The sequence below is a fragment of the Pantherophis guttatus genome, chromosome 2, assembly GCF_059756535.1.
Source record: "Pantherophis guttatus breed Tessera chromosome 2, ASM5975653v1, whole genome shotgun sequence".
Lineage (NCBI taxonomy): Eukaryota > Metazoa > Chordata > Lepidosauria > Squamata > Colubridae > Pantherophis > Pantherophis guttatus.
Window position 1 is genome coordinate 171,717,128 of NC_142064.1, and position 15,844 is coordinate 171,732,971.

At 38.4% G+C, this 15,844-nt stretch overlaps 1 protein-coding gene across 1 annotated transcript in view; it reads right to left on the minus strand.

Annotated features, from left to right (window-relative positions):
* Nucleotides 1-15,844, minus strand: part of DNAH9 (dynein axonemal heavy chain 9) — a 251,220-nt gene that overhangs the window by 67,880 nt on the left and 167,496 nt on the right. Inside the window, exons 51-55 of the mRNA XM_034407801.3 lie at nt 13,447-13,566; nt 10,181-10,369; nt 6,618-6,853; nt 3,344-3,466; nt 2,135-2,339 (exon numbers count right to left, since the gene is read on the minus strand). Coding sequence (XP_034263692.2) covers nt 2,135-2,339; nt 3,344-3,466; nt 6,618-6,853; nt 10,181-10,369; nt 13,447-13,566 — 873 coding nt within the window. The remainder of the gene's footprint in view (nt 1-2,134; nt 2,340-3,343; nt 3,467-6,617; nt 6,854-10,180; nt 10,370-13,446; nt 13,567-15,844) is intronic.

Sequence of the window (15,844 nt, forward strand, 5' to 3'; positions counted from 1 at the left end):
TGCGAGGACCTGTCAGAAATCACTTTTTTCAGCCCTCTGGGTAGTCCTTTTGTGCATATGGACTACTCAGAGGGCTGAAAAAGTTATTTTTGACTGGTCCTCACACTTTTGACCAGTCCTCGAACTTACGACTGTCCTCACATTTTACGTTTTTGCCCTATCTTGTCACCATAATGAAGAGAAGCAGTTGTGAAATGAGTGACACGGTTGTTAAGAATGCCGCAACGGGCATAAATGTGAGGATGGTCATAAGTGCGAGGACCGGTCAAAAGTGCGAGGACCAGTAAGAAATGACTTTTTTCAGCCCTCTGTAGTCCCTATGCAGATAGCCACGCCCACCTGTCACATGACCAGCTAGCCATGCCCACCCGGTCACATGACCAGCTAGCCATGCCCACCCGGTCACATGACCAGCTAGCCACACCCCCAACTAAGCCACGCCCACAGAACCGGTTGTTAAAAAAATTGAATCCCACCACTGCTTATGACCGTTGCAACATCCGCATGGTCACATGATCAAAATTCAGCCGTTTGGCAACCGACTCATATTTATGACAATCGCAATGTCCCGGGGTCATTGTCAGAAGGGGACCTTCTGATAAGCAAAGTCAATGGGGAATCCAGATTCACTTAACAATTCTGTTATCTAACTTAACAAATGCAATGATTTACTTAACAAATGTTTCACTTAGCAACATAAATTTTGGACTCAGTTGTGGTCATAACTCTAGGACTACCTGAACTGTGCCTTTTTGCATTTCACAAATGTATAGTAATTCCTCCTGATTTCTCTATTACTGTGAATTTGGAGACAGTTGTCCATAAGTCATACAGTTTAATATGAACTCCAAACACTGTAAGCACTAATTACAGAAATTCCCTATCCAACTTTCTTTAATGATATAGTTGCTCTCACCAGGTTAGTCTAACGAATATACTCTCAGCATTGGATTTTTAAGGCTAATTTTACTAGTTTGTAGAAAGTTTCTAATTTTTAAAATATGCAAATGATATAAATTGTTACTGGAGATTTTGGCTTTTCCCGGTGTTGCAACACAAAATGGACCTTATGATTAGTCATTTTTTAGCTGACACAATATTCCCTGAGAAGCCAGAGAATAGAGAGAGAAAAAGAGAAATGATTTGCTACATTGAATGGAAAATCTTTATGCCATCTTGAGTTCTTCTCTAGGGGCTGTTGTCTGTGGCAGCAGGTTGCTCTAGTCTACTGTTTAGCAACTATATTATAACGAGCCACACACAAATTTATTGCAAGGGCTGCTTATGTGTCAATAGCAACATATTGTTCTGCTAGAAGAAGAAGGATGACTATTTTCAGTAGAACCAAAAATTCTTGGTAAACATGTCAATTTGCTAAAGTGTTCAGAGGACGGCTCTAGTTTGTAATGTTTCACGCACAGCTTGAGAATTAATTGAAGTAACCACTTTAGGACATTTTATGTTTAGGATATTTTATGTGTGTTCTACTGCATCTCTCAGCATTATTACAACCTAGGCAATGGCATTTGCTGAGCTGTTCATTGATTCAACATATGTACATTTATTTAGTCAAGGAAAAAAAAAACCAATCAGTAGCAAGAAAAGCCATAAAATGCCTGAACTATGTAATTTTGTGTATCTCCTTTGGGTCATAGAAACACTCCAAAAAGCAGAATTAATGATGCTGTCACCAACTGTACTAATTGAAGGAGTCGTGTTGCCACCATCAAAAAACAAAAGTTTTATCTGGTTTGCCAAATGAAATTAGTTCCAGTGGTAGGAATTTTGAAAGCTATAGTCCCAATACTAGATGAAGGAGTTTCCAGCTTTAGATAAAGCTATACTAATAATATATTTAATGTTAATTGTCAAAACTAAAAGTGCTGGGTCTAGTTGGCCAGATGTACAATAAACCTTTTTATAACTAGGCACAAAATCTTTTTAACATGTTGATCCTAAACTCTACTAGCTTTGTGACTGGTGGGAACACCAAACCGGCAGAAATACTACTTTAGGAATGTTTTCTTTAATTTTTCTTATCTCTGATAATAGATACAGACAATAATTTAAAACATGGATGATGTTGAAAGATCAAAAGGAGTCCATTCAGTCCATCTTGGATTCTGTTAGTTACCTTTAATTCTTCCAGGTCAGGCCTCTCCATGCTTACAACTGCTGCCAGCAGCTGATCTTCTAGACCATCCCGAGTCACAGTAAAGTTGATGAGGGTGCACTGTGCTTGCATTTCTGGCTGGTAATGGGGATTGGCTAGTTTTGTATGAAGAATTAGTCGGAAGCTGGGGTTGTACTCACATTCTTTATCTCCAATTTTAATGAACCTGAAAAAAGATCAAGCATGATTACTCATGCCTGCCGTATCCATATGCCATTATAAATTAATTAAGAGCTGTGTATAATTTTACAGTGCAGTGAGAATTGATCATTCTAAATCAGCTTTCCCTGATAAAATGTCCCCCAGATGTAATAGACTGATTCCCATAATCACCAAATGCCCTGCTGGCTTTTGAAGTCCAACTTATTTGGAGGACACATTTACCATTGCAATGCCTTCCTTATCCTTTAGGAAAGGAACAAAATGTTACTATGCTCCTATAATCTATGCCAATTAAGTTAAATCAAATACATCAGTGTGCCATACTGGGTTAAGGTATTGGACTACAGGAGCTCACTGGGAGAGTTTGGGCCAACCACTGTCTGTTAGCCCAAACTATCTATGAGAAAAATGAGGAGAAAGGAGGGTTATGAACACCAGTTTGAGTTCCTGAATGAAAGGTAGGATATACCGTATGTTTCGAAGTATAAGACGCACCTTTTTTCCCCTAAAAGAGGGTGAAAATTTGGGTGCGTCTTATACACCGAATGTAGCCCCACCCAGCCTCTCAAACGGAGGTTTCAGAGGCTGGAAAAAAGCCTCTGAAACTGAGATTTTAGAGGCTAAAAAAAAAGGCACAGAGGTCACAACCAACGAACCTGTTGCTAAAGTTCATCTCTGGGGACAGCTGATTGGGGGTATTCCGGGAGGCCAATCCACCCTCCAATCAGCTTTTTTCTTATTTTCTTCCCCAAAAACTAAGATGCATCTTATACTCCAGTGCGTCTTATAGTCCGAAAAATACAGTAAATAGAATCAATAAATATTAAATCTATCCATTAGACTGGTTGTGAAAAGTAGTTTTACATCAATTTTGAGGGCTTAAGAAAAGTTTTTGAACCCTGATACTGTATCGTAGGCCTTGGGGGGGGGGGGGAAATAGCAGATGTCATGAGCATCTTTCAGAGGATGATACATGTCACAGAACTATGTCATTCACTATCATCTCACCTTCCTTTTTTTATTGTCTCTCGACCCAGCAATGGACCTAACACTGGATCAACGGATTCTTCCAAATTCTCAATCAGAACAACTTCCCCAGCACCAAGAGCTTGTTCCACAATGTCCAGATACCTAAGAAATATAGCACCAGGGCGATACATGTTAAGGAAAACTCTGAGAAACTCCCAGAGTAAAATGAAGGATGAAGTCATTACTAAAGGTGTAGACAGGGAGGAGTTGGTGAATATGAAAGAGAGATAGATAACAATAGATAACAATAGGTATCTATTGTTATATTCTTACTTAAGCAAAGTGATTCACCAGATAGAACAGTATTTCAGTTCCTCAAAAAATTGGATTTTGCAAAATTCAAGAGTCTTAGAAAGTAACTGGAGCCAAAGGGTTTTTTTTTATAGAGAGGTGTCTTAGTCTTTTCCCATGCATTATCCTTTTTAAGAACATAAAAATCCAGGCTTCCATAACATGAGTCCCAGATGAGTTCCAGATGTTCTGGGATTCCATGATGGTTGAGAATTCTGAGGATAATAGTTTCAATACTCCTGGAGAATGCTAGGTTACATAAAATAGCTTTGCCCTACTAATGTATTCTCTCCCTCCAAACAGCAAATTGAGTTCAATGAACCCTGATGGCCTAGGTATATAGTTATAAATAACAGAAGCATAACTGTTTAAATTAAGCAAGGAGACTGAAGAACGAATACTAATGTTATGTTTTAAAAAGTTCACCAGTGACTGTAGATAAATAACTATTTCAGCCAGGAGAGAGAATTTTAGTATAGTTCTTCAACTATGACTTTTAATCTTTATGAACCACTAAAATTCAGACTTTATACCAGGTTTGGCTATAAATCTCTCAATCTTAATCCCTTATTCAGAAGACAGAAGACTCCCAGGCACAATCAACTAAATTTATCTTTTTGTTACTAACTAGGAAGAAGCCATACATATCCAGAAAACTGGCCCCCTACAGAAACAAGCCTACACTCCAAGGTTTAAATTCTAGATTTTTTTTTCTCCTGTCTTTTCAAGTCAACATCCTCTTGATGACCTTGGAATTTGAACTATGCTGACCTAACAATTCTCTCTCAAATGGTAACTACTGGAGTCCTATTCCACCAGTTTTATTCCTTACCCTAAGTAAGATTTATTAAGTCAAATCTGGAAATGCACTGAACAATTTTTAAACAGTGGAATGATTTACTTGAATGCATTTTATCAAAAATATGTGAGTTGACTAGTAAACTTCTACGACTCCTTCTTCCTACTGGGAGCTTTTAATTTTGTAGATTATGTAGTATATATTCCTTAACTTGTTTTAAAATCTACATTGGTTTTTTGAATTAAGCATTTCCTCTTTGTGATGGCAATCCTTTGTCCTGAATGAAGATCTAACATACAGCATATTCATATTTGATGCACAGATGCATGTTTCATCTTTGAATGCTTGGGTATGCTAATGGATACTTTATTTAATCTAAGCATTTTATCTGTTTGTTTGCGTATGTACTTCCTCATGTCAGATACTACTTCATTCTACTATATGCTAAACTAAGAAACAGAGTTATATTGATTATCCTTTCTGGCAAAGTTTAAGCAGTAGTAGTTGTGCTTAGGGCCTGGTTACTTGAGGCACTGTCTATCTCCAGCTGTATCTTACTGACCAATTCGATCTTGCAGTATTGGCATGTTCCAGGTTCCTTCAGTTAAATGTGGCATCTGTTGGGACCCACGAAACTTAGTTGCAATGCCTGCAATCCTCTGGAATGAGGTTCTTCTTCAAGATCTGGATGGTACCCACTTTGCTAGTGTTTTAAAGAATCTTGGATATCTGGTTCTTTGCCAAGGCTTTTGGCTAAGGTGGTTGAAGTGCCTTCTGAGGAGTACAGGTAAGCCTCTCATTGTTGTCTAGTTATGCCATGTTTTGTTTGTCTTTATTGCAGTATGGTTTTATTGCTATTTTTCTCTTACTTTGTTAACTGCCTAGACCTAGAGTCACTGGGAGTTGGGTAGTATACAAATGTAATAAACAGTACATTAATTAATACAATTGCTGTATTACTCTTTGGAAACAGTTTTGTTGTTTATGGTTTTATATAAAGTTGTAGTCATATATTTGTTTTATTCCTGATTTTACTTCAATGTTTGTATTCTTTTGGAAGCTGCTTAGAGCTTTCTTCAGATTTACAAAGCATACAAATTGCAGAAAATGTTTAACTCTTTGTTTTTTGAGTTTAGTTTGGCTTATACTTATTTCATTGATTATATTAATAAAGTCTATCCTATCATAGCATTGCCTAGCTTACCCTACCTGTTACAAGAACAGCATTAATCTTGAGTTTTTCTTATAAGGTATAACAACAGGCACTGTTTGAAACACGGGGATATCCATAAATCATAAGAGATACACGGCAAAAATACTTTTCCAGGTATTGATACAGATGTATCTAATAGCCAGCTAAACTCACAGCAACAAAACCTATATGCAAAATTATTAGCACTGGCTAAATAAAAATTAAGAATTGTAAAAAATGTCTGGATTTCAGCATTTTTAAAATCTGTGACAGTGCATCTAAGGCAGGCCTCTTCATTAGGACAGAGCGAAACAGGAGATAAAAACAGCCAGCCCTATGAGTTTGCTCTCTTTGAATTCTTTTTAAATCTTCTCAAAGATAATTTGTTAGGCGATCTTCTAAGCAGGAAACCAATGCGTTTCTTCTACCCTCACACTAATAAGCTTCCTTTTGAGAACTCACAAAAGCACAGTCTGGAACAGGGGTCTCCAAAGCTGGCTAAGGAACTCTAGGAGTTGAAGTCCATAAGTCTTAAAGTTGCCAAGGTTGGAGACCCCTGGTCTGGAAGACCCTTGTCTCTCAGAGGCCTGGATCCCTCTATTCCTTTATCTGAATTACAGAAAGAATAGAACAGAGATTAAATCACTAGCACTTAAAACTGCACTCTGATGTACAGCGTGCTGGTACCTTCTTCTCATTCTCCATTCAGTTTCAGGTTTCTATAGCAACCATGACAAGTTCTACAAAGTTCCTCCCCCATTTAATCAGAAATTTCTGTCATTTTGATAGCAAACAAAACAGGTGAATGCCCAAAAGTTTGATATAGCGTCAAATTGGGAGAACTTTTTCTTAAAATATAGTTGGCTCCCACAATCTGAACTACATACATCAAACGTGATACCCAGATATGAGGCTCCTTATTGAACACATCCATTATTTTCTTGCCGTTTTGTTTAATCATGCCTGCTCACCCCTTCTGGCCAATCCGAGTCACTCTGAGGTCTTCTCCATGCTTGGCTTTTATCCACTTGATGCCCTGCAGCTGGGGGTCAACCATGAGTGGCCAGCGCTCACAGTTAGTGAGAATGGTAGCATTTTCAGCAGACATGCGGTCAGCTGGTAGACCTTCATTTTGCCAAGCTGCTATGTCAGCATCATCAGTAAGCATCTTCAGAGGATCCAAAGAGGGAGTGACAGGAATTGCAACCTGGGACAATCAAAACATTATCATTTACAGCCAAAAGGTAATGACTCTACATTTCAACTATGCACAAAAAAAGCACATGTGACCTGGTTAAAATGGAAACTGTAATCCAAGAGACTGAAGGTAACAATGTTCAAGAAAACACTTTTTAATGACTTTTATCTAAGAACAATAGGTTTTTCTTCTTATTATTATTATTATTCCAAGGAAACAGAATAAGGTAGAAGCTTCCTTGGTGTGACTTCTTCCCTCAAGAAATACTCATGCTTCTTCTTGTGAAAGTGGTAAGAACTCTGAAATAGCTGGAGTAAGATAGGTCCCTCATATTGTCATTCCAACAACATAGATGAAAATATTCCTTGCTCTTAATAGATTAATTGCAGCAATGGGGTCAAATATACAATTTATGTACCAGCAGATTTACATTACCTGTTCTTGCACATAGGATTCTAATTGCACCTCAGACCTTTTTTTTTGGCACCACTAATATATTTTACAATGCCATCAACCAGCTTTGAGAACTGTGATTGTAGGAGGGAAAACCTGTTACTTTATGGTGGCCAAAAGTCAAGAATTTGGTAGCACCTTTTATTAAAGGCCACAAGTTTTCATGTAAGTCATTTATTCAGATTCATCATCAGATCCAATTTGGGGCTGCGGGAATGTATGTTTTCAGTGGTTCAAAGAAGCACAGAATGACTCCGTCCACATACTGCTTCCCCCTTGAGCAATGGGAGAAATTCAGTGGCAATGGCTTCATGGAAGGGATTGAGTTTGCCCTTGGATATTAAAAAGGAAATTAGTTTACAAAAGGAAGTAATTAGACTATTTTTCTCTTATCCCCATGGTATCTTGTATTTTTCAATTTTAATTAAAATATATAGTAGGTGAGCTGAAAGTTAGTGTGTACTATATTTATTTATTTATTTATTTATTTATTTATTTATTTATTTATTTATTTATTTATTTATTTAATTAAATTTGTATACCACCCTTCTCCTGCTGGACTCAGGGCGGTGCACAGCCAAAATAAAAAAACATCCCAATACAAAATTTAAAATTTGTTAAAAGAATTACACAACTTTGGCCCAAAATTTAAAACATCCCAACTAAAACCCATACACAATTAAAAATCTAACACCTCAAAAGGGAGGGGGGGTTACGCCAGCCCTTATTGGTGGAAAAGAAAAGTTTTTAGGGCACGGCGAAAAGCCCAGAGATCTGGTATCATGCGTATCTCCGGGGGCAAATCGTTCCAGAGGGCAGATGCTGCCACAGAGAAGGCCCTCCCCCTGGGGGTCGTCAGTGCCTGGCTGACAGCACCCTGAGGAGTCCCTCTCTGTGGGAGCGTACTGGCCGGTGGGAGGTTATCGGCGGCAGAAGGTGGTCCCGCAAATACCCAGGCCCTATGCCATGGACCGCTTTAAAGGTGGTAACCAACACCTTGAGGTGCACCCGGAAGACCACTGGAAGCCAATGCAGCTCACGCAGGAGAGGCGTCACATGGGAGCGCCCCCTCGCTCCCATAAGTAGTATAGTTAGTATAGTTAGTATATAGCTATACTAACTTTTTGCAGATATATCAAAAGTCAGTGGGCTGGAGGCAACCAACGCCCTCTTCTTTATGTACACAGATACCAGTCAATGACACAGAAATCTCAAATAATGAAGCCTGGAGCAGACAAATCTGACAACTTGGTAAAGAAAGATCTGATTATGATTACAAGTTGTTCTTTAGAAGAATGTAATTAACACATTCACACATCTGCTGTTCTGCTGCAAGGCAATATTCGCAGTTCTGAGAAGATGTAAGTCCTACATGCCAGCCCACATTGAAGCCAATCAAGCACTGCTAGAAGATTAGGGACTAGAGTCATTAAAGGTCTTTCATATCTTTTTAATCAAGATGTGATTTTGCATTGCAATAACAAGATATTAAAATAGCAATTTTATTAAAAATTACAATTGCAAAGGTAAAAACTAATACATACTAAAACATTAAAGAATTAAAAAATAGAAAAGGCAGGAAAGAAAAAAATAGAAAAGAAAAAGAATATAGTAAAGAAAAAGAAAGGAAATAGATAAAGAAATGTTTCCCCTTCATCACAAGTATAAACAATTTTAGTAACTTAACTTCTCTTAAAATACCACAAATGACCTCTTCTTCCCATAGCCCATCTCTTATCTATAAATAAATACTTAAAGTTCGTAATTTCAGTCCTGACCAGCAAAAGTCCATTAAGGTTGGTTGGTTGGTTGGTTGGTTGGTTTGTAAATTTTATTAGCCACCCATTTTACCACAGGATAACTCTGGGCAGGATTACCAGAGATAACAGTATATCAATTTTAACCTTGACCAAATAAACCAACTTTATATTCCTTCCTTTTATTTTTAATAATCTTGAACATTTTTCCCTTCAAAAAAAAACTTGATTTTTTTCCCATTTTTATTTGTCCCTTATCATAAAGTTCTACAAGCTTTAAAAAGCCTATTTTGTAAGTCAAATATAGAAAAATTATCCAGTTCACTCTTTTGGTTTGTTATTTCTATATTCTGTTTAATTATTAAAAGATCAGTCAATTTCTTTTACATGTCCAGCATAGGTTCTTTCTCCATATTATTCTTATAGCCTGTTATAGAAAGTACTTTTCAAAAGTACTTTCAGATCAGTCGCAATATTGTCAGGTAAAATTTGTTCCTCTTTCATAACATATTTTAAACAAAGTCCCTCTATAAAGGCAGATGACCTAATAGACACTATTAAAATTAACATATGAGTCCATTGATTACAAATCCTTCAATCTGTCCATATTAAAATATTTTGCTCCACTCTGTATTAGTGTTAATTTTCATGTTTCTATTTTAATTGTAATTTTTAGATCCTTCCTAAACCTGTCAGTCTCCTGATGAGGAACAACTGTATGAAGCACTTGTGGGCTATCTCAATTCTTCTCCTTACCTAGAAAGGAACTGCAAAGAGTCAGTATACTAGCCAGCATTTCTTTCTGCTATTGTTGTCAGCTCCTCTTTTTAGCTGAGCTGTCTTCAGTTCATCATGTCTTCCCCCGAAGAGCAACAATATATTACTTTTGGCATCAAGTCACAATATGAAGGAGAGAAGCCAGAAAGAGGGGAAAAAGAAGATGAGGAAATACCCTTCATTCCCACAGAAAACAACTATGTAAAAAGGAAAATCTCCCTCACTATTAATTCAGAACAAGTTTTGGCAACTAAAGAAGTATTTCTCAATACCATCCTGGCTAACAGCAGCAACTAGGACACTATCAAAAGAGAGGTATGTGAAAATATAACATTTGCCTTCTGCTCACTTTTAGTTGCTTTAAGTATGGTTTCCATGCATGGTCCATCAGGTCTTGTCTATATTTTTTGCTGAAATAACCCAGGTAGGAGACAAAGGCAGTAATCAACAAGACATCACCACACAATGCATTTTCTTGCAGTTTGAAATCTCTTACTGAATCAGCCCATCTCACATTTTCAGAGGCCAGGCCCCCAACCTAAAAAAAAAACCCAGGAAATTAGACTTCACCAGATTCCATGCTTGAGATGTCATAGAATTTCCACCACAAGAATCATTGTGGAAATGGTAGAGAAACAAATATTGCTTATGAAGAGGGGAGATAGATTTTGGTTTCAATTATCTCCTATTCCTAATCAACAGTAAGGCAGCAATTTTAGAATATATGTATCCCCTTAAATAGCCAAGACACTTGCTGGAAAGCTATGGAAACAGCTTGCATCTCCACTGGAACTCTTTGAATCTCCCTTAGGGAATCTATTTCACGCTGTTATAAAAGGAGATGAGTCTGGCAATTTAGGAACATGGTATATTTTAACTCCTGTACCTTTGTCTCTTAAGCTGGACTTTATACCTGAGTTAAATAAAAATCACAGCTGTTAGGGTAGAACATTTAAAACTCAAAAAGAAGAAGTAGTACAGAAGCTTTTCCTCTTCCTAACCCTCAATGGAAAAAAAGGTAGCATGTCTTTATCCATAGCAATGACTGAGTAACAGGTATAGTTGGACCACTAAAATTCTCTCTCTCTAGAAAGTGAACTAACCCAAAGGAGGCAGACTGTACCTCACCTTCATATGCATATAGTCAGAATGGATATTCCTGATTGTGTCAATTTAGGGTGCCAAAATGCAAAGTTGGTCTTTGTTCTCCTAACCAATTATAAAGTATGAATCTTCTTATAAACAGATAAACATATGGGACAAATAACCAAGGGACTGCAAATGCTAGTTCTGAACTATAGAGGTAAGCATTTACTAAAATGTAAACATTTCATCATAAATAAAGATGTACAGAATAATGTTCAAAATTGTGCATGTTTATATTTAACAAAAGGCACAGCTATAGCACACTGTGGCTCATACTTAATCTCTGGTCTATCAGCATACCCAAATCACAGACATCCTGTAAGCCTTGGTAGTACAGTGGTCTAAGGCACCCTGTTATTAAGCTGGTTATTAAGACCAGCTGCCTGCAATTACTGCAGGTTCAAATCTCGCCAAGGCTCAAGGTTGACTCAGCCTTCCATCCTTTTTAAGGTAGGTAAATTGAGGACCCAGTTGTGGGGACAATAAGCTGACTTTGTATAAATATACAAAAGGATGAAGACTATTGCTGAGCACATTGTAAGACGCCCTGAGTCTCCAGAGAAGGGCGGCATATAAATCAAATTTAAAAAAAATTATGTATTTCTATATTTATAATTGTCTCTATATTTCTATTTTTTGTTGCATGTAAGCTACCCAGTGTCACTCTGGATAATGAGGTGGGCAGAATATAAATTGACTAAATAAATTCTTTTCACGAGTACTACTGCCAAGTCAGGTACCACTTATTGTGTACCAAGGCATCTGGCTGTCCTTATCTAAGTGGAAAAGGGCATCAATCATGTTCTTATGCCAGACTGGACAAAGAGTGAAGTTTAAATATATGAAGTCTAAAACAGAAAAAAGGGTCTACAACCAGACCACAAAATGAAAGATTTAATTTTAACAGCTTCGTCTTAATCATGTTCACCTTCCATGCTAATTAATTCTTATTGCTTTTTTCCTGATTTCAAATTTTAACTGGCTCTTCTGTGACTGACCTCTTCTGCGACTGACCTCTTCTGCAACAGTTGCAGCCTAAACTCTCATTCCTCTCTAAATAAATGTAAACAAATGTGGAAATCATTAGCTTTGTTTATTTATGCACAATGGCCTAAGATTTGTACTGAAACTTATGATGGGAAAGATCTCATACTTGGTGCTTGTGTTAATTATTCACAGTGTACTATTCAATTATATGACATTTTGTGTTCAACTTTTAATTAGGAAAACTGTGAATGGATGTACCCAGTTTAAATTCACCATGACATCCTTTATGGCAAAAAGCCAATCTAAGCTGTAGTGGCAGGTAAATTCCACTGCATTAATAACACATTTTACCAGAATATCTTCAAGCATCTTGAAGTATTTCAAAAATAATGAGGGAAATAAAGTACCTGGTAGAATACTCTTAAATCTCATACAGTGAAATTCACAGACCACTTAAACCATTGCCCTTGCAGTTATACTGGCTTCATTTCATTAAAAAGCAATCCTTATGTTCAGACGGGAAAGAATTGGTTTACTGCAGCAGTAGTTTTTATATGCCCTTGTAGCTATGAATTGTGATCCCAACCTCAATTACAGTTGGTTAGTAAATTTAGAGGACGCTGCGTTGTCAGTAGTTTGAGGGTTACAGCAGTAGAAATTGAAAATCACCAGAAAGCCAGAGAAAAGTGTCCATCCGCTGGCAACAGTTTAAACTGTTTGCTGTTTCTTAATCAGGCAAGTCTGATATTTTGCATAATGTAAGGTTATAGCACTGTACACCTGAAAGAGACTTATTGCAAAGTTAAAAGGGAACAGTGGTTTTTAAAATCCTGTATGCTCATTAAAAATACAAATTAAAACCTTCCTGTCACGCCAGCTGGAGCTCATGCATGATTATCATGCTGTTAAAAAGCATCACAAAATTAGCCATACATTTGTATAAATGATTAAATATGAGAAGAGTATTTACTGAAATTATTGCCTCTCACTTTGAAGGTTAGGCAGGGTTCTATATTTGTGATCATTTTCAAGGAAGATCTGTCCATTGCTCCTATATGACGCATGTGCCATCACTGAAGTACTGTTATGTTCCTACTAAATCCATTTCCCCTATCTTTAATGCACTTTAAATAATTAGTGCTAAATCTTTTTTTTTTATATACTCTCATGAATTAGATCCCTATCATCTTTTTCCTGCTCTGCTGCATGCCAATTCATTGGAAAAGTAGCAGTTCTTTAATTTTCTCTTTGCCAGTACTAAAGAATGAAATAATACACATTAAAAATCAAACGGTATAGCAGTCCAAACTACTCCCTCGTGTAGATTTAATTTAGAAATATTTATCTTTAATTTAGACTTGGAGTCCCAAAACTTTCCAGAGTTGCAAAGACTTCTAGTTTTTTCTCCAGCCATTCAGACCAAGAAAGACATACTTCAAAAATCTTTCTACCCCACTGGAAACTTCAGCCAATGATACTCACCAGGCGATTTGCAAGGGAAATGGTATTTGCAGTGGCTTCTGCATCTTGCTGACATTTCAGCTTCTCCACAGTGGCCTTCTCAAATTTGGCTGTCAGCTTTGCCAGATTTTCATTAAGGTGCTACAATTGAGGGTGTAGGGGAAAGGAAGAAGCAATATCACACAACATAAATATCATAAAGAAATACAATCTCAATATACGCACCAGCACATTGTAGCCTCTGATTTAGACAGCACTAGAATTTGTGCTCAAGAGGCGATTCAAAAAGTGAATAATTTCATGATTAATCAAATAAGTCAACCAAGTGGATTCACTTTATGGGGAAGAGTGACATAGGTAGCCTACAAGGCCATTCAGCTGTGAACAAATATTTAAAACCTAGAGGTGTTAAAGCTGTTAACAGCAGACAGCTAGTATTTATCTGCACTGTCAGGTTGCCCCATCATAAGTATGGGCCATCATGTTTCTGGAGGACAAGAACAGATAACATTGTCCTCATTTTGCCCCCTGCCCACCATAAATATGACTTCTGCCAGTGTTTTCTTGCTCTGCCTTTGAAATAGTATTTGTTGATTTAGGCCAGTTCAAATGTAGCTGTCCAGTTTCCCTACTCACAAATGGACTGAAGACGAATATACATGTCCTCGGATAATGTTGCAGAATCCAATCTGGCTCGGTCATCGGGACCAGAGGTTTAGTCTTCTGAGCTTTCAGACTCATCCTTAGGCAACTTCTCTCTAGCAGAGTGTTTCCCTTCTGATTTTAATTTTCTTCCAGGCAAACATCTGTACTTTGGATCTGCACAGGACAGCAACGTCCCTCATCTCAGTTGCTCAGTTCACCTCAGTAAAGACTGCTGCAGCTTCTGCTATAGGCCTTTCCTAGTAGCACAGTGGTTGTAACACTTGATTGACATGCAGAACTGCTCTCATTTGAAATCTAGCAGAAATGTTTTTATTACATTTTTTTCTCTTTCTCTAAACTATCTGTTAAGTTCGGTGAATGAGGACACAGCAAGCCAGGCAGTGAGTGACAACAGCTCTTTATTGTATGGTGAGAACCCAGCGACTAACCTGGGAAAACAGCTATCCTTATATACCCTGCAGCTGGGGCAGTCAGCCAATCAGCTGAGGGCTATTAAGTTCAAACCTTCCTGCCAAAACTATATACATAACACTCCTCCTCTCCCAGAAGTCACTTGGGCTGGACATTAGCATACGTAGTCCCGCAGGTGACCAGGGCGCGTCCGCACCCTAGTTGACCTGCGCAGTTCAGTCGGAGGTGTGGCGTCGAGCGGCTCGGAGGAATTCCCTGTTTCTCCATGCACCGCCAATGGAACCTTCGGGAATTCGTTGTGGGCGGCGACTTCTTCAGCTGGTCGATCTTCCATGCTGGGGCGGCACTGGATCTTGGGGCGGCCAGCTAAGTCCTCCACTAGAATCAGGCTTGAGTTAGCCCTGGAGTTTTGTTGGTAGTTAGGGAGCGGTTCGTCAAAGACGTCTTCTGTGTCGGCGGCTAGTCGCTTCCGTAACTGGTCGATGTGCCACCGCCAAATCCTCCCATCTCCCATGTCTATCCTGTCTATCCTTGGGCCCGGTTACCTCCGTAATTGTCCTGGTTTCCCAGAGAGGCCCCTTCCCTAATTTCTTGAGTAGACCAGAGTCTCTATTGGCTTAGGACCTGGTTACCTACGGGACCGCCTACTACCACCAATAGCTTCCCACCGGCCAGTACGCTCTCATAGAGAGGGACTCCTCCGGGTGCCGTCAGCCAAACAATGTCGATTGGCGACCCCTAGGGGGAGAGCCTTCTCTGTGGAGGCACCTACTGCCTGGAATGAGCTCCCCCCGGACATACGGAGGATCCCGGATCTGCGCACCTTCCGCCGCGCTGTGAAGACCTTTTTATTCCACCAGGCGGGTTTGGCCTAATCTTTTCCCTCTTTTTAATATGTAAATTTTAATTGTTTTTAAATTATTGGGGTGTTTTAATTTGTCTGGGCCAAAATGGTTTAATTCGATTTTATCTGGTTTTTAAAATTTTTTGTATCTATGTATTTTATTGTTTGGCTGTTCACCGCCCTGAGTCCTTTGGGAGTAGGGCGGTATACAAATAAACTAAACTAAACTAAACTAAACTAAACTAAACTAAACTAAACTAAACTAAACTAAACTAAACTAAACTAAACTAAACTAAACTAAACTAAACTAAACTAAACTAAACTATTGGGAAGTCTCTAAGCTTCCTGTCTGTTTCTCTGAAGTTGTCGGGGGAATAGCTGGGGTGTAGCCTGTCCAGGACTCCTCAAAGCTTTCTCCCCATTAGAAGTTCTGCTGGGCTTCGGCCGGTGGCGGTACATGGTGTGGCGTGTTGGGCCGTTAAGAATCTGTCTATTCTT